Below are 23,353 nucleotides of genomic sequence, written 5' to 3' on the forward strand. Positions count from 1 at the left end.
GCGTGTGATAGAGAGAGTGGCTTGGAGCATCCAACACCCAGCATAGCATCCTTTTACTATTTACTTTTTTTTTTTTTTTTTATTGTTCTAATTATCATTTTCAGCCTTGGTCTGTTAAGTGCATTAAGATGTAATGAATTGCGTGTCCTGGTGGTAGTGCAGCTAATTACTGCTGTAGCCAGGTACTTCTACGCAATGCAAACAGCAGTGAGCAGAGTGGAGTCTTTTTCACTCCTGACTTTCCGTGAGACAATTGGTGTTGTGTATTTGATACACATTTTTTTAAAAACGTGCATTCCCACTTTATTCCTTGCTGTTTTTCATAATCTTATTTATTTATTTATTTATTTATTTATTTATTTATTTATTTATTTATTTATTTTGGTAACTTCTGGGGAAAAAAAAAGAAGTGGTATATGAGCTGTCTGCCTTTGAAATGAAGAATGAAGACTGAGGCTAATAGCATGGAACAAGGAGGTTATCCTGACATGAGTGAACACAGGAAAAGACCTCCTCTTCATATAAAAACAGAGCCGAAGGATTGCGTAAGGCTTAACAAGTCTGAGCGTTTTGTTTGTTTTATGATAAAATAATAAAACTCAGCTTTCTACAAGCACGAGGCTTCCTGCGTGTATAAGAGAGCATATCCTATCCAGAAGACCTTTTATTATGAGAAGGATGTATAGAAGATGTAAGAAAGCTGTTTCAGAAAAGGAGGAACGTGCCTTCTGTGGTGCAGTAGGCTTGCAGTTAGCGCAGGGTGCGCTGGGTGTAAGGGTTAAATCTGTTGTGTTGATGTTCCCTAGTTGATTTGTTTGCTGGCACTTGTTTGCACTAACCCCAAATGACTAATTTTTTATGCGGATGTCTTCGTGTAACCCAAAATATTGTCCCAAATGTTTGAGGTACTGCCTCTACATTAAGTTTATAAATAAAGTTAGTGTTAAAAGTAATAATTTATTGCTGCAGAAACGATGCACGTGACAGATGGACTGTTGAAGCTTTTGCTTATGGCTCTGTAATGAATCACAATGAATTTATGATTACGCAGACTAGATTTGAGATGTGTATGATAAATAATTGAGCAGCGTAGCAATGGGAAGCTTTGGGAAGCCCTCAACAGGGCCATCCTTCCAGCTGAGAAACGCAGCCGGCACTGCGGGCCCGCCTGAGCAGCCACGCAAGCAGCTTGGTGGATTGGCTTCAGGAGTGTGTTTGCACCAGGACAGAGCAAGCTAAAAGGCTGCATATTTTTTTCTGTCGCACAACAAGATAAAAAGGAGGGTAAGACACGTCAGAGCCTTCATGCTTCACGTGCTTCATTCTACATACTGCTACTGCTGGAGTGGAGAGGCCGCTCGGCATGTAAAACTCAGCGAACAAACACCACTTTACTCTATCAAGCCTTAAATCAGATAGAAGTCATGTGAGTCTCAGAAATAGACTTGATTTTGAAGGCTAGATACAGAAACCAAAGAACTCATTGAGAGAGGCTTAGGAGGCTGTGGTTTAGAAATAACCCCAGAACTAGGCGGTACTAGCGCAAACCGGGAGGCTCAGGAACTGTAACCCTATTTTTTTTCAAAGGTTGTCACATGCCTCTCAGGCAGCTGGGAGAGCGTTTCCTATAAACTGGGGAAAAGCTGACAGCAAAAGAGGAGAGAGGATGTGGACTCCTGCTGTAGTGAAACATTGTTTGTTATACAAGAGCATCGCTTTGGTCATGAGCTCCGATGATGTGTGCAATAGCAATGCCACATCTGTGCAGCTAGTGGAAGCTCGGGGCCACTGCTGAGGAAGTGTGCTCTGCAGGCTGTCCTTCCCTCTCTGCTTGCTGACATAGCTGGTGGTTAGTGTCTCCTATCACGACCAGCTGATGGAGGGATCCCAGGCTGGATCTGGGTGTTTCACTGCCCCACGCTCTGTCTGGATGTCTTGGAGTTGGTAATTGCCCTAGAAAGGAGAAGGAAGGACCTATGAATCTCAAGTGATACAGAAGCTGGGAAAATTAAATATATTGTCTCTGACAATAAAGAAACTGACTTTGTCATTTTGCTAAGTATAAGGCTAGTGCCATAAAGACACACTGGGTTTTGGTGCCGCCACCATGTTTCTGATTGAAAATAATTTTCACACTGATGTTAGTTCAGTTGCTGAGAAGGTTTATACCAGCTACACTGCTTATTTCATTGTAGAACTACGAGTCTTGTAAAGTAACGGAGTTGCAGTTATATCTAGGCACATTTATAATTATTCAGTACCTTTTAACTAGTTTTAGTGAAAATATCAAAAGGAAATGACTCCGGAGGACTGAACATTGCAACAGAATTCTGTTCTGAGGTTTCAGTATACATGGGTAATTGAATTCATATACTGTTTGAAGCTGCAGACATTGTTTGCAGGAAATCACGGTGGCAGTTGTCTCTTGAAGTGTAAAGTATGGTTTCTGAGAGAAGAGATTAAAGGGAATGCATGCTAAAAGTCTGGCACTGCACACTGTATCTCCGAGGGGTCAAAGCGCTCCTGACATTTCCATTGTCATCTTTTGATAATTTGAATGTGTTGCGTGGTTTTCCCCTGGGCTGCACATGATTCTGGGTTCTTAATCCTGCTCCCATATTTGGCTTCAAGCAATGTACAGGCTGTAAATTTTTGAATTGTGAAAGCCTCATTATTTCTCAGCTTTTAACTCTTTCAGTGTGAGTGTGTTTTGTTTTCAACAAATCCTGAGTGCTTTTGATTAAACCTCTTGCTTCCAGGATGCAAAAACTTTTTATTTTTTTTGCTCCTTTGCACATGGAAGCTGTAGGTAAATCATCTTGTAATCTGGTGGTGATTTTCTCGTAATTTTTCATGGCTCCCAAAAGCTATGAGGACTGAATGGCTGGATGAAACATTTCCTATCTGCTTCAGAACAGAACAGCATTTTTCTGCACTGGTAGTCATGGAAAAGGCTGCAGTAATTTCCTCAAATGTTTTCAGTTGAGTTTCCTGTAAAGGTCAGGAGTGTTAGAGTAAAAAAACCTTGAAACTTTCATGTAGTGAAAATGGCAGAAGTACTGGGTAGCAAATATTAACTGTAACTTTTGTGGCTGACCCAATTCAAGCATTTTCTATAAACTAGGGGAAACTTTCTGATAGATGAGCAGGAACGTCACCATGCAGGCACACCAGTAAATTAGACTTTGTCCTTGAGAGGTAACGAATGATGAAATCCTGAAACCAAAGCTAAATCTTACAAACAAGTCTAAAAATGGCAGATGGGTCAAGGACTTTTCTCTTTGTAAACCCTTAGCCCTTCTTTTTTTTTTCTCTCCCCAGCTTGACGAGGCATGAAGACTGTCATGTCAATGAGTAACAGTTTTTGAAAAGACTTAGAAAAAGATGAAAGTTCTTAGTGACTAACTTTTCTAGGTTGAAATAGCCATTAAACAGAATACAGCTACCTTTCAATGTGTTATATTCTGCTATATGGTAGAGATGAGGGGGAACGGGCTAAAGTTGCGCCAGGGGTGTTTTAGGTTGGATATTAGGAAGAACTTCTTTACTGAGAGGGTTGTGAGGCATTGGAATGGGCTGCCCAGGGAAGTGGTGGAGTCACCATCCCTGGAGGTCTTTAAAAGACATTTAGATGTAGAGCTTAGGGATATGGTTTAGTGGAGGGCTGGTTAGTGTTAGGTCAGAGGTTGGACTCGATGATCTTGAGGTCTCTTCCAACCTCTACGTCTCTATTCTGTGATTCTGTTTTATAGAATCAGAATATCCCAAGTTGGAAGGGACCCATAAGGATCATCGAGTCCAACTCCTATCACACTATATAATTCGTTGTTTAATAGTTGATGTAATGTAGCATCCTAAAGCTTGCAAGCTTACTGAGAAAAAAAAAGTTAAAGGATTTCCATGCCTTACAATGATGTGGGATAGGACTAGGGAAGAGCCAACACCAGTTTGCTTAAAAAATAAATAAATAGAGTTTGCATCTTTTCACTTTTTGGCCATCGGCATCTATGCAGTACGGTTGAAGCCTAGTTAAGACAGTAATGAAAATTTCAAGATATTAAAAGGGTGTACAAAGTGTGAGGGCCTTCAGAGTGCCTCAGAATATGTTTCCATTCTTAGAATATCTTTGAAATTTCATCAATGAACTATCAAAGAATCAGCTGTCATCAATGAATATCCTTGAAATTTCGTCAGTGAACTTTGCAAGTTCATCAAGTCCAGTTTAATGTTTATTTTTAAAGTTCACGGTGACTTTCTTTTCAGAACTTCTCAGGTCAAGGATGCCCTCCTCCCCGAAAGAACTGCTTATCATCTTGGAATCATTCTGAAACCCACACACACAGGAGGAGGAGACTGAGTTAAAGTTTGCGGCATCGGAGGATCTGGCTTAGATTTAGTGGTTGAAATGTGAGGTCACTGACTTCAGGGGTTCCCAAGGCATAGTCCCTTGAAAACGATCTGCTAATAACCTACAATTATCTTTGCACGGGCTAGGAAAAAACGTAGCATTTTGTCCTATGAAGGTTATACCGGGCACTGCCCCAAAATCAAGCATAAAAAGGTACCGAAGATGAGTTTAGAGATACTTTTGAAGCTGTTAGCCCTGTTTACAGGCAGGCTGTGTGAGAGCTGCTCACCTTGCAGAAACATCTCAGTAGCTGAGAAGTGGGTGAGATGTTTGTGGTGGGGTGAAGAGCACTCAAGGATCCCTCTGAGCCCCCTCCTCCTGAGGCTCTGTCCTCTGTGTGGGGCTCTCTGTGGACATTTGCCTCGTGAACTTAGTTCTGGACGGGGCTGTCTCTGTCTCTGAGTCTGGTCCGACTGGTGTCACCACAGGGATTCCTAGCGAGGGTGCTCATGCTCTGTGGCTTGGAGGAGATGCTGTGGATGTCCTGCAAGATCTGTCCGGTCTCCCTTGCCCTACTCAAGAACAGACTGGCCCATAGCGAGTGGCGGTTGTAGCTAATCAGGGTGTGACTCTGTTTGCTGTAGTCAAAACACCACCAGAAACCAGCCCAAGAATCCTAGTCAGAACAGAACAGAGCTAGGACTAGAGCTGAGAAGAGGAGACGAAGAGAAGAGGAAGAGAAGAAAAGGGGAAGAGAAGCTGTTTCCCAGCCACTCTGGTCCCAGTCTGTGCCTGTGAGGTATTGAGGTACACTGAAGTCCTTGCTGGCAGGCAGCTAAGTCTAGGTTGATTTTTTCCAGTATGTTAGAGCAATATATAACATAGTAAAGTTTCTTTCCTATCCTGCTTCTCTCTTTGCATACACAAGCTCCTTCAAGAAACAGCAATCCCTGAACTCACAACTGGGTTATCAGTTTCTGTACATCTTGTGTTAGCATTGTAAATTCGGCTGTTCCTGAACCACCCATGGCAGACAGGGAGGTTCCTAACTCCCACCTGTCCTAGGTGGAAGATTGGTTTCTACTTCTTCTTGTACATGGGATTTCTTCTTTAAAATACGTAATATGTGCAAACTGTAACCTGAAACCAGAATCAGAAATGTCATATATTGGGGAAAGTTCCCATAAACCACCTTTGATGCTTGTGTTTTTGGAAGCTCATTTGTCCATGCTTTCCTCCATGGTAGACTTCTGTTCCATGCGTTTTAATCTACAATGAGTGGCTAATGTAAAGAGACCTCAATAATTATTACAATTATTACTGATGGAACATCAAGCTTTTGGGGCTTTTATACTTGCATCATTTATCAAATATGCAAAGTAATCATGTTTCTTTTTGCTCCATTTGTCAAGCAGAAATACAGGCTTTGTTAAGACTTTATAACATTTTAGGGTAATAACCTCGTTTTTACATTTTTTTTTACGGCAAGTAAGAGTGGGGATAGGTATCAATGGCTATGATAACTTCTGAATGTAACAGCACTAGAACCTTTTTCTCTGTCCTGAGGATAAGACGCATAGCTCAGCTTGTATGGCAAAATCCTCTGTCCTGCCCTTCCCTGCAGTCTCACCTCATGCGTGGGGCTGCCTGATTTGCTTATTTGCCGCTTATTTGCTGTCTTGTTTGCTGAGCCGTGCCCAGGCACTGCGTGGGAGAGGGCTGAGCGATGTGGACAAGGAGGCACATGATCAAAGAAATGGTATGGACCGTCATGGGCAGGGCCAGTGTCCTGGCTCTGTTTGGGCCACAGCTGACAAAAAAAAGTCCCAAAATCCTAAGTTCTTCAAGGATGAGCAGTGTAGATGAGAAGACAGCACTGAGGCAGAAAGAACATAACAGAGACAGGGTTAAGGAGAGGATGCAATACCAGCAGTAATGTTTGCTGTGGGTTACAGCAGCGAGGCTGCTTAAGGTGTGTGGACTTTATTTGGCTTTGTTTGAGTGTTTTTAGGTCTTGTGCCGTAGACTAAATCCAAGAACTGAAAAAGTGGACAAGTGGCTTAAAGCTGGCATAAATTTTCTGTTGCAGCATGTGGGCTGAGCTTCTTTGATAAGGGTTTAGATAAGGGCTTCTTAGATAAAGGCTTCCCCTATTTCTAAATATGAGCATGTTTCTGCTAAGGTTTTAGCTTAGTAAAGCTTCCTTGTTTTTTGCTTGATTTCTGTTTCATTATTTAGGTAATCTTCCACTTGTCCTTTACATTCCCTCCTGGATCTGTAATTTCATGCTGCTGGGGCTGATCCCGTGTAATGTTATTGTGGGCACTAGCTATGAAAAATAGCCCTTCTCATGAGCACCAAAGGAAACACTGATGCCTAAACTAGTACCAGAAAGGTAGAAAAAGATGTAATCCTTAGCGGATTTGCGTGGCTGCAAGATTGCTGTATCTTCTGTATGAGTTTTGACTTAGTGTATACTCTGCATCTTATCTTTTTTCCATAAATACCAGATGAGAAAGGAAGTGTAGGCCTTCCCACCCTTCAGCCAAATACCAGTGTTTGGGAGTTGTCTTGTTGTATTCCTGTTTAGTATTTTTTTTCAGGAGCAAAATATTGCTTCCTCAAAACCTGTCAGCAGCAGTGAACGCACTGGGGTCATTCATCCGCGGATTTCAGCACGCAGCACTGCCTTCTCTTACAGCAGACAGTTTTCTCAGTCACTTTTGAAGTGGCAAATAGGATTTCCAAAATAAAAAAGATCATACTGTTGTTTCAAAATCTGTGAGTTGAGGCTTTAACATCATGCGGACAGAGAACGGAAAATATCACACTAATATCACACTAATGACACACAGGAAACAAATTCTGGCAACATGGGGTCTTCTGTAGGCTACGTACTTGTGGTCCTGTTCACAAGAAAGAGTGCCTTTTGACTCTTAAATTCTGTTTAAACTGTAGATTATGTTTTAATACACTGACTTTGTCACCTAGCTGCAAAATAGATTTAATGCTTCAATATGACAAGATTGGGGCTGACTTATATTATATTTTAATTTTTAAGGCTGCAGAAAAACCCTCTTAGAATAATGCATATGTCAGTCTAGACCACTTTTCAGAAAGTGATTTAGTTTTCTACTAAATGTTCCTGCACTGTGATGCAGAAGAGGGCAGCAAATGTGTGAGAGCTGAGTGATCTCTCGAGGTAGAAGCTTCTTTTTTACTGGGGGAAGAGTCTTCCAAAGCCAGCACCTGTCCCCAGTGCCTGCTCAGTGTAGAGGATCTCATCAGGATCGCAGGTGACACCAACAGGGGAGGGCCCAGCAGACATGCTCAGAGGCAGGGCTGCTGTTCAGAGGGACCCAGTCAGGAACTTTATGAAACCCAGCAAGGACAAGTGCCGGTTCCTGCCCCTGGGAATAGAGGAATCTCTGGCCGAAATACAGGCTGGGGCCTGATGGGTTTGGGAGCAGCTCTGTTGAAAAGGGTCTGTGGGTGGTAGACAGCAAGTGGACACGAGCCAGTCATAAAACACATCAAAAACAGCGTCCTGAGCTGCATAACAGGCACACAACCTTGGCTTGACTTCGCACTTCTTAGTCTACAACCAAAATACAGCAGCCATTTTTGAGTCTGTCAGTACCTGAAAGGTATTGACAAACTGGAGCAAGTTCTGCGGCTGTGGGAGCCGGAGTGCATGGCCTGTGTGTGGGGAGGTGCTGAGGGAGATGGGCTTGTTCAGCCTGGAGAAGAAGTGGCTTTAGGGGGACCTCCCAATACATAACGCAGGTTATCCAGAAGACAGAGCCAGGCATGTCTGGAGGTCCCTCCCTGCCCAGGTGGTTCAGACCTAGGGCAAAGCTTGGAGCCAAATTTTACCTTTTTTTTCCCTCTTAATCCTTGTTAGATGGTTATAGGCAAATGGCTTTGCCTCTTCAGTGTGTCAGTTCCCTGCCTGTTGGTTCACTTTCATGAAACTTCACCCCACCATGTATTTTCTCTGTGTGCTGCTGAGGGAGGTGATCACCTTAAAAGGTATTCAGTTACAAAATGTGTTAGTGTTAGCAACGGCTCTGACAGCAGCTCTATACGTTTCTGCCAATTATGGTAACATTTGTCATGTTTTCCTATTTAATATTTTTCTTCCTGCTATGGTGGTTGTTTCTGTGAGCTTCTTGACAGAGGGGAGGCAGACTTAGCAGCAGGAACACTGAACCAGGCAGGTGCTGCCTTGTGTGTCAAATGTACAGCTAACGGATGGATAACCCGATTTTCTTTTCACTAGTTAGCTTTGGTAATCTTTACCAAAGAGGTTTGCAAAGCTGTCCTACAATTCTCATGCAGAAATAAGAGATTAACCCCTTTTAAAAAGAAAAAAAAAAAAAAAGTATTGGTTGGAAGAGTCACTGAAAATGGCTTTCATTTTGTGGCATTTCACCTTGTATACAAGTTTGGGGTAGCATTAGAATAATCAGGGGGTTATATATAGAAGTTTTAAGAAATCATGAAACCTTGAGATTTAGAATATTCTGTAACACTTTTTTTTTTTTTCTACTGTTTCTTCTTTTTCTTCTCCCTCTCCACTTGCCTTTTCTAATGCAGGAAATAAAGAAGGATATGAAGAAAGAAAATATTGCCAACAAACCACCAGAGAAGCCTATAAATGAAGTTTCCAATGGAAGCCCTTTACTGTTGTCTGAGACAATTATTAGAACCAACAAAAAAGGTAAAGTATATGGAAGCTTAAATGCAGATTACATTCAGACCTTTAAAAGAACGAAATGTAACCCTTCCTTGTTTCTAGAACTAAAGCTATAGTTTATTTAACTCTAAAAGCATGGCAAGAATATTAAAAATTTCTCATTCTTCTCTTAGACTGACATACAGATGCATATATCATGCCTGGTATTTCCACATTAATTTGCACAGACATCCCTTTCTTCTTACAGAAATCCTTCCTAGATATGTTTAATTAAGGAAAGCTGTATGACCAGATTACTAAAAGTAATGAACTGACAGCTTGCATATATGGAGCTTTTTGCACGGTGATGTCAGTCCACGTTCATGTATTCACATTGTATTGGGATAGAGGCTGGTTACTGACGGAGAAAAATTAAAAAAAAAAAAAAAAGTGGAAAATGTAAAGCTTAATGCATTATTTTCCTGGGAAGTGCCTATCACTGTCTTCCGTTTCAGATTGCAATGTGTGCTCTCTATGTCTGGCTTGACTCCCAAGGTGATCCCTATGTAAGGAATCTCTCTGAGCATATGCCTATGTAAGGTTTTGAGTTGCTTAAAGGAAAGGCTCCAGATCTTCTGTCTCTTTCCCTAGCTTCCAATCCCACTCTCAGGAATGTCAGAACAAAACAAAAGGTTGGCAATAGCTGGATTTTTCTTTAGGTTATGTTTATGCTGCAGTTTGTTTGTGGGAGAAGGACTGTCTGTGTGCAGTAGATGGCCTTTATTTTTCCCAGAGAATGCACCAGACAGTTTCTTACTTGCTGTCTTATACAGAATAATCTGCTGTCATTAATCATTGCTGTAATGTAATTTCCATTTCAGTGTGTCTTCTGGACTGTTAGGGCTATGCACATGGAAATTTTTCCTTGTGTATTATGATTGAGTATTGTATTTGGGATGGCAGTTTGGCTTGAGGTCTTAGACCTATGGTTTGCAACTGCAACTAAGGAAGATTTAATAATTTCTGTAAAATGTATGACTTCCTTTAAAATGTGAGGGGGAGTAAACTCCACCTCTTTTGCAAGGAGTAATGTCCTCTTAAAAAATAAAAATTAAAGAAAAATGGAAATAAATCTCAGAAAGCCTTGTCTTTTGTGTTTGTAGTGTCATCCTTGAATCTGGAGACACGTCCAACATTTCTGCTTTGGGTCATAGGTTTTTCAAGCAACAGCAGAATTAAATTACCAATATTTTTTTTTCATGGCTGCTATACAGAACCATATGAGTAGTTGTGAAATTATCTGGGGACTAAGTCTGTTCCATATTGCTTCAGCTGCTATTTGGAGAAGGCTAATAGCTGTGGCAGATGCAGAGATTCGGTTCAGTCACAAGGGGATAACACTCCAAATACAATACGAAGAGCTGAGTCTTTCTCCTCCTCTTTCTTCCCTCTAACTCAGAAACTGTGAAAGATTCAGAAGATAAATAAAGTTCTCTTTTTGTCCTTGTAGCTGGAGGAGATGAACTTCATATTTATTGAAAGGAGAATCAGCAAAGACTGGTATCAAGATCTGTACCTTGAGGAAGGGGTTAGGTGTGGAAATCACGAGATCTCATATTAGGATGTTACTGTTTTGAATTTCATTAATGGGGATTGCGCTTTTCATGGCTACCTCTACATAGTGTCAGGGTTGGTAAATTTATTTTGTCTGCTTCTCCATGGCTATTTCCATTGCTGCAGAGCAAGCAGTTGCAGTGTGCCGTACTCTCCTCTAGCAGCATAGCTATGGATGTACAGAGCTAAGGATGCACAGAGCATAACGAGGCCAAGAGAGGTTTCCCTCAGTTTTCCATGGTCAGTTTGAGCGTGGTGCCAAAGTCTTCTTGTTCAAGTGAGGGCAGCTAAGCAAGTAGCTACTGTTGCATTCAGTAATAAAGAGTCTTCTAAGAGCTGTGTGGCAAATAACTCCCTCCATGTAGAAGGAGTTGCAATATTTAGCTGAAGAGGGAATCTTAAATGCCACAGGGATTCTTTTCTTCAAGTGTCCTTGTGCTGCGATTTTTAAACAACCCTATCTCAATCTGTTTACTGATCACAGAATGTGACCTGACCTGAAAGAGAGTACTTTTTTCCTTCTTCTTGTTAAGAAGGGAAAAGGAGAGGGATGTATCTAAAGATCTGTAGCCACTGTTCGGCAGTGAAAATAGTCAATCTGATTTATTTGCTTGGGCAATGTAATTTTGCTGTTTGGAACCTCAGAGCAGATCCAGTGATGTAGGCGTGAAGTTTTGATGTTTCTACTACCAAGATGATGGGAAGTGCTTTTCTATGGCTGTGGTGTTACTTTGTGTAGTTTTGCTACTTAAATTGGTTGGCCTCAAATAAGTGGCAGCACTTTAGCAGGCAGTGACATTTTGAGCAGAAGAATCTTGGCCTCTTGGGCTGTTGGCTTGTAAAGAGTTTTTCCTTGAGGAATACTGACAAGTGTCCAGCAGTGGTATTCAAGGAAAATAGATAAATTATTTATAAGAAACATTGAAGTAGGTAAGAAGAGAATGAATTTCAGAATAAAAAAGTTGTTATGAATCCAACTTTGTATCTTGTTTCTTCAAGTTAATTATTTCTAAGCACTATGTTGGAATTAGGGATTCCTGTAATAAATTCAGTGAAAAATTGGAATGCTTCTTGTAAAGGCTTGTGTCATCAAACAGGTAATGGCGATTGCTTTTGTTGGTCACAGATGTAATCTAGAAATAATTTAAAGTTGGCTTAATGCCACCAGTAGTAGCCTACCCATGTTAGTACTTCCACTACATACTGAGGGCATCAATTTGATTGTGGTATTTTTAGTTGTAGATTACTGTCCATCAGTTACCCAGGTTTTTGTTATAAAGACCAGGAGAAGATTGACCAGGATTTTTTTTTGCCTGCTTTTCACTGAGAAAATTAAGAACATTTCTAATCCTTTATTGTTTCTTGCTGACCGTATGTATTAGTGACCTAACAGAAATGTACAATAAAAATGACTGCTGTGGTGAACATAATTTAGGAAATGGTGCTATTCTTGGCCTTCATGCATTTGTGAGAGTTAATATTTTTTAGGGATTTCTTCTTTTTTACAGGTTTGTATGATCTAGAAGTTAGGGATACACCTAAGAAATAATGATTTTATTTTCTAGATCTGCCTAAGAGTTACACTGTAACATGAATTTTTCAGTTATTAATATGTATTTTTTTTTTCCAGATAGGCAGAGTTTTTCTGATTAAATGCAGTGGCATATCTAGAGTTACCCAAAACTTCCAGGTATTTCAGCTATTTATTCCTCAAGCTACCTATTGGCAAAACCTGGGTTATACCTGCCTGGGTAATGCAGAGATCTGTTGGGATCATGCATGGGGGTGATGGTAATTAAAATCTGGAAAACAGAGCATTTTAATACAGTGTTCCAGTGTTTTCGTGCTCTACTGCTGAAAGGTTCAGAAAAGAACTATTTGCTGAAGTGTAGAGGTGGGGTAAGGGAAACATTAAGTCATCCTTGTGTGTTCCTTGACAATTCCCAGGGCTGCACCAGCTCTAGGCAGTTTTGATGGGTGCTTCAGGTGCTGCTCCATCAATTCCTGCCTAAGGAAAAAGGCCGAGGCACTGAATGACTTGTCTGAAATTGCATGAATGTGAGCTGTGGTTGTCTTGCTTATGCTATGCCAGAACCTGGAAGAGACCATTCTTAGGCTTCTTCCTAGAGTTCATATGCCAAGAAAACCCTTTCCTGGCTAGGTGTGGGTCTTTTGGTGTGTCTTTCCACAACCCCAGAATTTTTGCTTGGCATATAGAACTATTGTTCTTAATCTTCTGTAAAACTGAATTTAATATATGTATATATATCCTTGGCTTTAGTTAGAATTGGCATTGTTGTACCCTGTTAATAACAGGTTAGGAAAGCCTTTTATTTTCCCTTAGAGCATTTTCAGATTGGTTTAAAGAAAAAAAAGCAAAATTATTGCTATTGTTACTGTTACTAAATATCATAAGAAAATTAGTCAGGTCTTGGAACAGAAAAACACTGGAAGACGTCTCTTCTTTTTTTTTTTTTTTTTAATGCTTTTTCCAACATGGTGGAATTCCATCTTTTCCAACTTCCAAAATCTAAAAACAGATCCAAAGTTGTGCAACTATTTCGGATCTGCATAAATTCAGTACGATCTTCAATCAGCTATAAAGGTACACCATGGAAACTTGCATGTAAGGAGCTTAAGTGTTAAACGGCTATGGCTTACTTTGTGGGAGTTTTGTTCCGATTTTGAAGTATTCCTTATTCGTTCTCTGCCTTATTTTCTGTATCTTGGTATAATGTATTTGGCCTATACATAGTTCAAATTGCAGTACTGGAGTTGATAGGCTGTATTTTGCAAGTAAACTAACAACAATCGTTATACATGTAAAAATATTTAAGGAAAAGATACTTTGCCGTGCCAGATGTATTTGTTTTGTATAAACTGTAAATGCAGTCAGCACTGAGGTTATTCAAGCCAGAAAATCTGGAACAGCTCATCATGTGTTACATATTCTTAATCGGAGCCAAGCACTGAAAGCAAGGAAATGTTTTTTCTAGTTCTCTTGAGAATTATTTATTTTACCTTCCACCCTACATTTAAATAATAAAGAGAACTTCCATCCTATCCTTAAAGGGGGAATTTGGTGAAAGTATCTCTGTCAGTATAGTAGGTTTATGTTACGAATAAATAACTGCCTGTTGTATGCAAAACTGCATTTAAGTCTGTTTTTGTAAATTTGAGAAACGGGAAAAGCTTTTTACAAGAAAAATGCTTCATCATTTGGTTCAACAGGGACACAAAGGGATAATTCATTTATGAAAAAGACAAGCTGACAGAGACGCAGCATCAGTGTGTTGCTTCTTGAGTTTTCTATTTTTTTAACTGATGTATGCGAGCTATGATTACCTTTTTCAACAGAAAGGCAAACCTCAAAATTTCTTTCAGAAAATCGTTTATCACTTAACCTAGTGCAAACAGCTGCTTTTTTCATGTGCCAGTCATGTGCTTGATGAAGTGTCTGACCCTTAGTATGCTCAGCTTTGGTTTCCCTTTCAAACACAGGAAGCTAGAAGGCATTAATCTGTCTTTTGGTTGGATTATCTTTCTGCTGTTTATATGTGTAGGCCTTCTTCACAGACAGGCTTTGGTGTTCCCTTGAAAACACTGCCAACTTCAGAGAAATAACAAGCATGGAAAAAAAAATCCTTTTAGTTTTTAAGAGCAGCTAATTGGTGTATAATCAGTATATAGTTTACACAGCTATGCACAAGAACATACTTCTCAGCCTATTAAGGTTAAAATATGCATACAACATATGATGCAAACCCAAAATGAGGCATAAAAATTAATCGTACAAGAAACTCGAATTCAGCAAAATATTTATTCTTTGCTTTTAAATACCATATCTATATATCTGTAAGTAGTCTCCCAGATAATACACGTTACTTTTAAAAGTACTGCTTCTTGAAAATAAATGCTTAGATGTTCTTTAGTCTTGGGTAAGCGTAACTTCATAGAAAGGCCAGGCTTTCAGTTCAGAGAGGCAGGAAAAGACATGAGTCTGTGTTGGGATGTGGGTGGTGACCAGAAAGAGACTGTTCACGTGTAAGGTGAGGTGTGTGTAAGATCTGTAGCAGATTAATGCATTTGTTGTGGAGGTCTGTGAAAATAGCTCCATCCCATGCCGAAGGAAGGATCTTTACTTTTTCTCTTTCAACTCTCCAAAATGGAGAGCAACCTGTAGATGATGCATGGAAAAGTGATGAAGCTCTTTCGCATTTTAGTTTAATCTTTCTTTTCTTCTAATGTAAATAATCCCCAATAATGAAGGTGAGGGGAATATAGCTAATTTCGGAGCTGATGAATAAGATGTATTCTGTTGAGGGCAGTTGTCTAACGTGTGAGCATTGTTCCTTGCACTATGGGGCCATGCCTTTGGATTCAATATCCTTTTATATAAATATGTTTGTATAGCATGGGAAATCATAAAACAGTGCAATTTAAAATGAGTGCATTGTCTGTCCTAAACCGCAAAATGAGTTTAGTTCTTTTGGGATTTCTTTTGTAATTGTAACTATACTGAAAATCTGCCTAAAATAGGCTTATTCTGCAATACAGGGATAGGCGTTACACTTTATAAACTGGAGATTAGTCTGTTGACCATTGACATGGGTCTTTTTGTTTGTTTTGTTTTGTCTGGAAGAAAGATCTCAATGCTGTCTTCTTGGCAACAGTGGAACGGGTGCTTGCTTGTGCTTTTCAAGCAGATCTTGTTTCCAGCTCCTATTTAAGTACTGACTTAATATATTTAAAATGTAAACTTTTTTTTTTCTTTGTTATGGTCAATTGCCACCCTGGTTTCACTTAAAGTCTCATTATCTATCCAGATTCCAATCGCTTATTCCAGTGAGATCATATCCTTTCTTGTCATATAAAGTGGAGTGCCCCCCGTCTTATTTTTTCCTAAGTGCTTACCCTTTCTTTACAATTGCTCCTTCCTGGTATTCTGCACAATGCACAAATGCTGAACCCTGACGTAGGCTCTGCAATTTTGCATAGTCGTATCCAAGCACTGCTGTGGGACCTTACTAAGTATCATGAGGCTCTGTGCAGGAGTAGCCTGTGAAAGTCAGTTGCAGAAATCCCTCTTGGATTGAATTGTAATTCCAAGATAACACTTCTCTCTGGGCGGTTTTCTTTGCCTAGATGGCAGTCTTCTTGTGCGTCATCTGGTTAGCTCTGGGAATCTCATTTATGGACTCTGCTGTAAAAACACCAAACTAAAATACAGCCACAAAGAGTTTACGATATATATGTGTGTGTGTGTGTGTGTGTGTATGTGTTACATATATGTGTGTATAAAAAACAATAAAACACACACATATGTATATGAAACAAGGTAACACATGACTAGAAAAAAGGGAAAATGCATTAATTGAGTGATTGGTGGCAGTCTAACTTTTTAGGTTTTTTATTGCAGAAAGAGTACACTTGTTTTAGTGACAGATTTAAATGTGGGTCTGTATTTGGCAATTAGGAGAGTGGTATGGAGAAAACCACTGGTTTGGAGATGGATATGGAGAAGTGGTATGGAAAAAGTGGTATGATGATGTTGATTTTAAAATTCAACAGGCAGTGATGAGTGCTGACATCAATGACAAAGAAGCAGCAGAAGAAAACCTTTTCATACAGTCTGAAGAGATTTGGGGGATGGAGTTGTAGGAAAGGAATCAATGATCTGCATTCTGAGCAGCTTACAGATGACAGCTTACTGAAACAGGGAGGCGGTTCTGGAGGCAAATGAGGACATGAGTTAGGTTTGTTGTATTTTTGTTAAAGGTAGACCTCAGGTATATTTGTATCAGTGGGAAAGCAGAGATAAGTGAATTCTCAAGGAAGACATTGAAAGGGACCAGGTGAAGTCACCACAAGGACAGCTGAAAGAATTAAGGAAGAGAAAGCAACTACTAAAGGGTAGGGATGCCTCTGGGAAGTATATACAGGAACAACGTAGATGTCTGTCTGAGCTCCTCCCATTAGGCTCACTATGTATTACCAACAGAGAAAAATAGGCTCTGATCTCATCCAAAATTGAGTCAAAGGAGTCATATCCTGAAAGTAATTGTCCTTTGACTCTGAGGAGAACATGGTATAGCTTGCCTGTATGTAAGCTGTATAACCCACCCTTTAAGTTTGTGCCTTTGACAAGAGCTATGAGAAGGAACTGCGAAGTATGAGCATGAGAGAAGTCTTTGAGTAGGTCTGCAGCTTTCCTCTGAAAGGGGTTGAACGGAGAGACAGAGAGAGAAGTAGGGAAAGTGAACTCTGGGGAATGAGCTTGGATTGCAAGAGAGAGATTGAGGTAGTTGGGGATGAAGAAATTTATTTAAAAGTGTGGTAGATCTGAAGGAGGATAAGGAAATCTGTAGTGTAGGAGTTCAGACTAATAACAGGATTTTTCTGAGGTGTCCTTCAAAATATACATGAGTAGAAGCTGAGAAGACAGTGAGCTGGCCAAGTGTATCTTAGTACATTAAAAACCTGACTTTTCTGTATACACGAGCACAGTCAGGAAGACTCCATTTTACTGTCTCTGGAAGATTGCTGGAAAAGTGATTTCTGGAGTATGGGTAAAATATGTTTTAGTATACACACTGGTATATTTGATGTATGATACAATCTTCACCACAATGTTAAACAATCAGCAGGGAGTTACCTGTCCTGGAAAAAATGTCTCCTCTTGCATTGTCTCCTGGACTTACCAGGTTTCTGTAGTTATTTATCATAATATATATAACTGAGGATCTGAACGGCCAGTCTGGAGACATTCGTTTTTCTGGGTTGATGGCAGAGGAAGTGACTTGACCATTGGATTAAGATGCCTGAAATTTAATGAGATGAGTCTGGGACAGAGAAACAAAATGACTTCTAGAGAATTAAACCTCCTTTCAAGGCTGTTTCTATCTATACTGACTTCCTCTCAGATTCCTCTCAGATCACAGGTCCAGTGATTGCACGTTTTTACGAAACATAAATGGCAGATATCCTTTTTGGCCAGGCAAACTATTTGGGACCTTTATCCCAAAATGAACTTCTGATTCACAGACTGAAAAACAGAGGATCCCCAAACCTTTTGATATTCTTTTTACAAGTAGTTTATGCAAGTATCTCAAAAATAATCCACTAGAAGAAAGACTTTAACAATTTCATACATTTGCTATTCTGCTCTTTAGTAAATATGAATTTTTATTTAATCAGTTAGAGATTTTTTTCCCTACCTAAAAGCTTTGCAGTATGTTTTACATCTCTGAAATATGGAAATCCCGTACATTTTCTAACAGTTATGCTAGACTTTGGTAGCTCACTTTCATCACAGAATGTGATAGTTGTCCAAAAGGTCCTAGTCAAGAGCAAATGTGTTATCAAATTCAGGTGCAGAATGTTTTGCTGTTAGCAGTTATCACAAAATCTCCTTTAACACAAGCCAAAATCAATAAACTAGTACTAAATAGCAGAGCCTTTCTTGTTACAGTAACACCAGAAGCAAGAAGTCTGAAGCTTCCTGTTGTGGTAAAACTAGGCTTTCCCATCACAAAAGAGGCTGTTTATTTTTTCACAAGTTTCTGGAGAGAAGTGTCTCCCTGCTGCCAGCAGTTCCCTCCGTATCAATGCTGTGGGAGAAGTTCCTCGGCCTAGCAGGGCCCAGCTGCCTTTGAGCTCTGTCCATGACCTGCTGCCCCCAGACTCCAGCAGGCCGTGTCCATCTCCTTTAATCTTTCGTCTAGGTGTGGTGGGATTCGCAAGACCAGCACGGCTAACTTGATTTGGAAAAGTACAGGCTGACCTTTCTCCCCCATCTCCTTGCGTGACTTTCTGTGATTGAGAAATGGCAGAAGACAGGCAGGGTGGCTCACATGAAACCGAGCCTTGGAGTGAGTCACTGGGGGTCACTGCACGTTCCCCAGTGACCAGCCAGGAGTATCTGCACCTCGTGGCTGGCTGCTGTGATAGAAGAGAGTCAGACTTCCTATTCTGTGCTAGAGAAGACAAAAAAAAGGAGCAACGCAGGGATGCTGTCAAGGAATATAAAACACAACCCAATCTGGAATGACAATTTGGGGTCAAGAGAGTGTACTTTTACTGTACAAGCTAATAACTTTTCTATGAGCCTTGAACTTTGCTTGGGTGCTTTAAGCTGAGTCAAGAACACTTGTCTTTCCTGGAGGTAGTCTTGATGAATGTGTAACTTCTGAGTTAAATATGCCCATCTTAGGCTGCTCTCATGCTGACAGTCAGGTGTGTAGCTCAGTACAGTTTTACCTTTGCCTGCTTGGATCACAGCTGGGGTGGTGCTGTGTTGCTTTTATGGGGATAGAGGATGCTGTGCTGGAACCAGGCGTGTGTGACTGGTGGCATCTTCCTTCCCCATCCGTAGGTGCCAGTAGGTACTGATAAGAGCCAGTCATGTCAAGGTGAGATACAGCACTAATGAGCTTAATGAGGAAGCTGGAGGCCTCTGGCTCCTGTGACAAACATGAAAACCTTTGAATGATTGCTAGGGTTTTAGGTGAAAGGCAGTGCCTGTCAACAGCTCCCTTGGCTCTCCTTCACATTGTTCTTAACCCAGGAAGCATCCCTCTGTGCAGATGATTTGTGGATGTATGTGAAAGCTTAATGTAAATATATTTCTTTGTACTTTTTTTTTCTCTGACTGTATATTTTAAAAATAGCTCCATACCTTTTGTCTCTGCACTGGGACAGTGTGACTTGTGTTGCTGCTGTCGCATCACTTTGGTGCAGGAAACTTTTTGACTTCTGTGTACTTAGACCAGAAGAAAACTACAATCATGATTCAAGAGCTTCCCCTGCAGATGGAATGATATTTATAAGCCCAAATAGGGATAAAATTCTGAAGACAATGATGAGAATGTGCCCAGCAAAAAGGCCCCGTGACTGCTGTTAGGAAGGTTTGGCACTGTCTCGATGCTCTAAATGAGCTGAACGCTGTTCTGCTTAGAACTGCCCTGTGGGACCTCTGTGAACCAACTGCGGGTCTGGGTTTTGGTTGGGAGTGTGTGTGTGTATCTGTGCGGGGATTTAACTCTGAAGGCGTCTGGTGATTTAACAACCCATGGGCAGCTTGGCCCTACCATGCTGTTCTCTCACTCCCCCTTCTCAGAAGGACAGGTGGAGAAAATAGAGAAAAAAAGAAAAAGCTCATGGCTTGAGAGATAGGGAGCAGTTTAATTAGAGGAAAAGAAAACAAACAAACAAAGAAAAAAACAAAAACAAAGGCCACACAGAAGCAAAAGGAGAAAACAAACATTCTTTACTTCCCATCAGCAAGCGATGTTCAGCCATGTCTTGGGAAGCAGGGCCTCAATACACGTAGTGATTGCTTGGGAAGACCAGGGGCCTGGATGATCCTTGAGGCACATTGTTTGTGCTGATTTATGATCTGTCATAGATTCTGTCAAACATTTTATTTCCAGGAATTGATACACGTTTTAAAAACATCCTTCTGATAAAGTGATGTGCCTGGAATGAACTTTTCACTCCACTAATGTTAATTATTTTTCATACACAGTGTAAAGTACTTTGATTCATCTGCTTAAAAGCCCCCGAAGTTAGGGAAATTTGCTCTGCCATAACTAGATATGAAAAACAGATATCAGGCAGTGCTGATAATGCATGGCTTGGATTATTCTGAGTAGGATGGCATTATTAGCTATGTAGGCTTTCAGTTTTCAGATTCCTATATAATGTAGGTGCAGCGACTTGAGTAACAAGATACTATGCATACAACGGTATATTTCCTGTTTCTACTGGCATGATACTTCCTAAATTTTATTCGTTGAATATTTCATGAATCTTTCATCTTATTTCAGAATTTTTTCCCATACTGTCTACTCCAGCACTATCAAGATGCTCACGGCACGGAAGTTGTGCTGCTGTTTGTGGTGCACTGTGATGTACCCTACTGTTTACCATATTTTTTTTACAGTTGTCTCACTGCTTTCTAATGCTATGTCACAGTTAAGATGCACCAATAATTTGCAGTAGTTCCTATTCTACATTTTTCTGCATTTCCTTTTCAATTGTATCTGCTTTAGCCTGCTTCTTGCTTGGTGTTAATTGCAGTATCATCCTCTTTACAAATTCAGTGCATGTTGCTGACGATGGTTATTTTCTAAGCTCCTTCATAGGGTGGCTGTGCTCAACAAAGGGATGAAACAGGGAGGTGTTGGCAAGTGGCTGACTGTTGCTTCTTGGCCCCAAGCACAAGATTGCGATATGGGAGATTATTATTAGCTGTCATACAGCAAGAGCCGTTCTTTCCTAACTTCGGTACCTACTTTATTTAGAAACTGAAACAGAGGCTAGCAGAGGTCCTCCTGGTGAGAAGCAGCTCACTGCAGTACCTGCATTCGCTTGGAACAATACTGAAGTCAGCGTCAGCACGGTGCCATTACCGTGGTCCTCTGTGTGGGCTGCATAGCCCAGCGAAGCACTTCATGCTTGTTGCTGTTTACTACAGCATCTGCTGTGGGATGCATCTTCATAAATTAGCCACTGAGGTCCACAGGCCACTCCAGAGAGTATGGGCACTGCAAGGCTCCTGGCCACCTGTGGCAGCTTGGGCTACATTTGCTCTCCCCAGCAATCCTTGGCTGCTCCAGAATCTGTTTCTGACACTCTTTTCTCTAGGGACAAGATTTCCTCAGCTTTGTCCAGCTCCAGCACTCAGCCTGGCGCCGTATTCATTGCTTGGATTTCTTGAGCCACGAGAAATTTTTCTTGCCACGAGAGAAGACAAGGGTAATGCTGCATTGGGTGATCCACCAGGGTGTGGTAGGGTCCCAGCTGTCCAGCAGCTTGAATCTAAGCCATCACATACATTTAAGCATTTTTTTTTTAATTTTATTTTTACTCTGAGTCATGCATTTTCCTGTTGGCTGTCATCTTCTCTCCCTGGGGATCTTTCAATGGTAAAAATAACAAATAAAAATACCCTCAGACAAGCTTCAGTCATTAGCACCATTTGTTTTAAATACACTTAAATGCTGTATTTTTTTATTTCCCTGCTTCATTTAGTATTATAGATACCTTGTGACAGATTACAGATGTCCCTGATCTGTAGGCTGGTATCCAGCGCTGTATGAGCTGTAAAATGCAGCGTCAGCCATTATTACTTCATTTGTGCAACTACTTGATATTTTGTCAGGCCTAGGAATACTTTGTGAGACTACTGACTCAGCATAGCGTTATCCTAAATTACGTGGGTCGTTGTTACTTCTGGGAATTCAGGAGAGGTCAGGAAGTGTCCGGGAAATGATTTAAATGAAAAAGCTCCAGTGACCTAAGGAAAACCAGTTTTGCTCACATGCCTGGCAGCTACAGGGGAAAACAAAAGTATTAAACATTGAAAAGCGAGCCTGAGGCTGTGCATTCAGAACCATGTTCAGCCAGCACTGCCACCAAAAAAAAAAAAAAAAAAAAAAGCCATCTTTCCTCTATTTTTCTTCTTTCCATCCTCTGGTGCAGACATTTGGCTGCTGCGTGATGGGCTGGATTAGGAGAATGACCAGTGTTAACATTAAACTAGAAAAGTTTAAAAGGAAAAGTGCAGAGGTTGTTTTTAATAGTGGGGTCAGTTCTCTGCCCAGCTCTCCACACTGCTGCCCAAATCCTTCAGGAGGGAGAGGAGCGTTGCAGGGGCTAGAAGAAGCAGTGAGCAGCAGCGCTGCCTTTTCTTTGCTTGCCAATGAAGTCGTCCTAAAAGTGCTGTGAGATGGTGATGGTCTCTCAGGCTATTTCAGACATGGTTCATGGTCCTTGGTTAAAACAGCTCCTAAAGAAAACAGATGCTGTCTTTTCAGTTTGAGTGGTTTGTTGCTTTCCCCTTTGTCTTTCACTGGGGAGGTACAGGGCTTGGTCAGTGCCCCAAAAACCCAGCATCCAGTTGTGTATAGACCCCTTCTCCTCTGCCCCGCTTCTTGTGGCGGCAGAACATTTTTGGAAATGGATTTCATTACAGATGCAGCTGATATGAGACAGAGACCTATTTATTCACAACCTTTAACTTTGAGGAAGTAACTTGTAATTCGTGTAGTGAGTGTAATAGAAAGGAGGAACTTGACAGCTATTTTTAGGAAAAGATAGTGCTTATCCCAGCAAAACTAGAAAAGATGTAGAGACATTGCAGACTTTAAACCTAGACAGACTTTTTTTTTTCCTCGGTTTTAAGGTGAAGGAGTTTCTATTCATGTGTTCCTCATTGACTGGTTCTCCAGTTATGTTTTTGTTTCTATTTAAAATGATATTCTTCTATGCCATTTTATGAAAATCACACTGAAAACAAAACTGGTAGTGTCAGAGAAATAGGAAAGCTAATAGAGTGCTTTCAAATGCACAACATAAGCTGAATAGCAGGAAAAACAGACTTTTTTTCCTAATTTCTGTAATTTACAGTAATTGTAACAACTAGATAAACAGTCTCATTGTAAAGTTTAATTAAATAATTCTGTTTCCACTTATACAACAAAACTCAAACTAAAGGGTCTGTTAAATCTAGAGGAAGATATTTACCTGCATGTTAATGCATCATCCGAACAGCTGACACAAGAGCTGTCCTGAAAGACTACAACTCAGAAGGAGAGGGTGAGCAGCCAGGTAGTGCCAGGTGTACAGATGCCATCAAAAGGGCTGCCAAGAAGGCAAGGTGTGAAACCAACCTGTCTGCCTTGCCTGGGATCAGAAATCTGGTCAAGCAG

At 40.6% G+C, this 23,353-nt stretch overlaps 1 protein-coding gene across 4 annotated transcripts in view; it reads left to right on the top strand.

Annotated features, from left to right (window-relative positions):
* SH3KBP1 (SH3 domain containing kinase binding protein 1) overlaps positions 1 to 23,353 on the top strand; it is a 224,657-nt gene that overhangs the window by 67,192 nt on the left and 134,112 nt on the right. For all 4 annotated transcript variants that reach the window (XM_032182102.1, XM_032182110.1, XM_032182119.1 and 1 more), the window contains one exon: positions 8,948 to 9,071. In XM_032182102.1, coding sequence (XP_032037993.1) covers positions 8,948 to 9,071 — 124 coding nt within the window. The remainder of the gene's footprint in view (positions 1 to 8,947; positions 9,072 to 23,353) is intronic.

The sequence above is a fragment of the Aythya fuligula genome, chromosome 1 (genome assembly GCF_009819795.1).
Source record: "Aythya fuligula isolate bAytFul2 chromosome 1, bAytFul2.pri, whole genome shotgun sequence".
Classification (NCBI taxonomy): Eukaryota; Metazoa; Chordata; class Aves; order Anseriformes; family Anatidae; genus Aythya; species Aythya fuligula.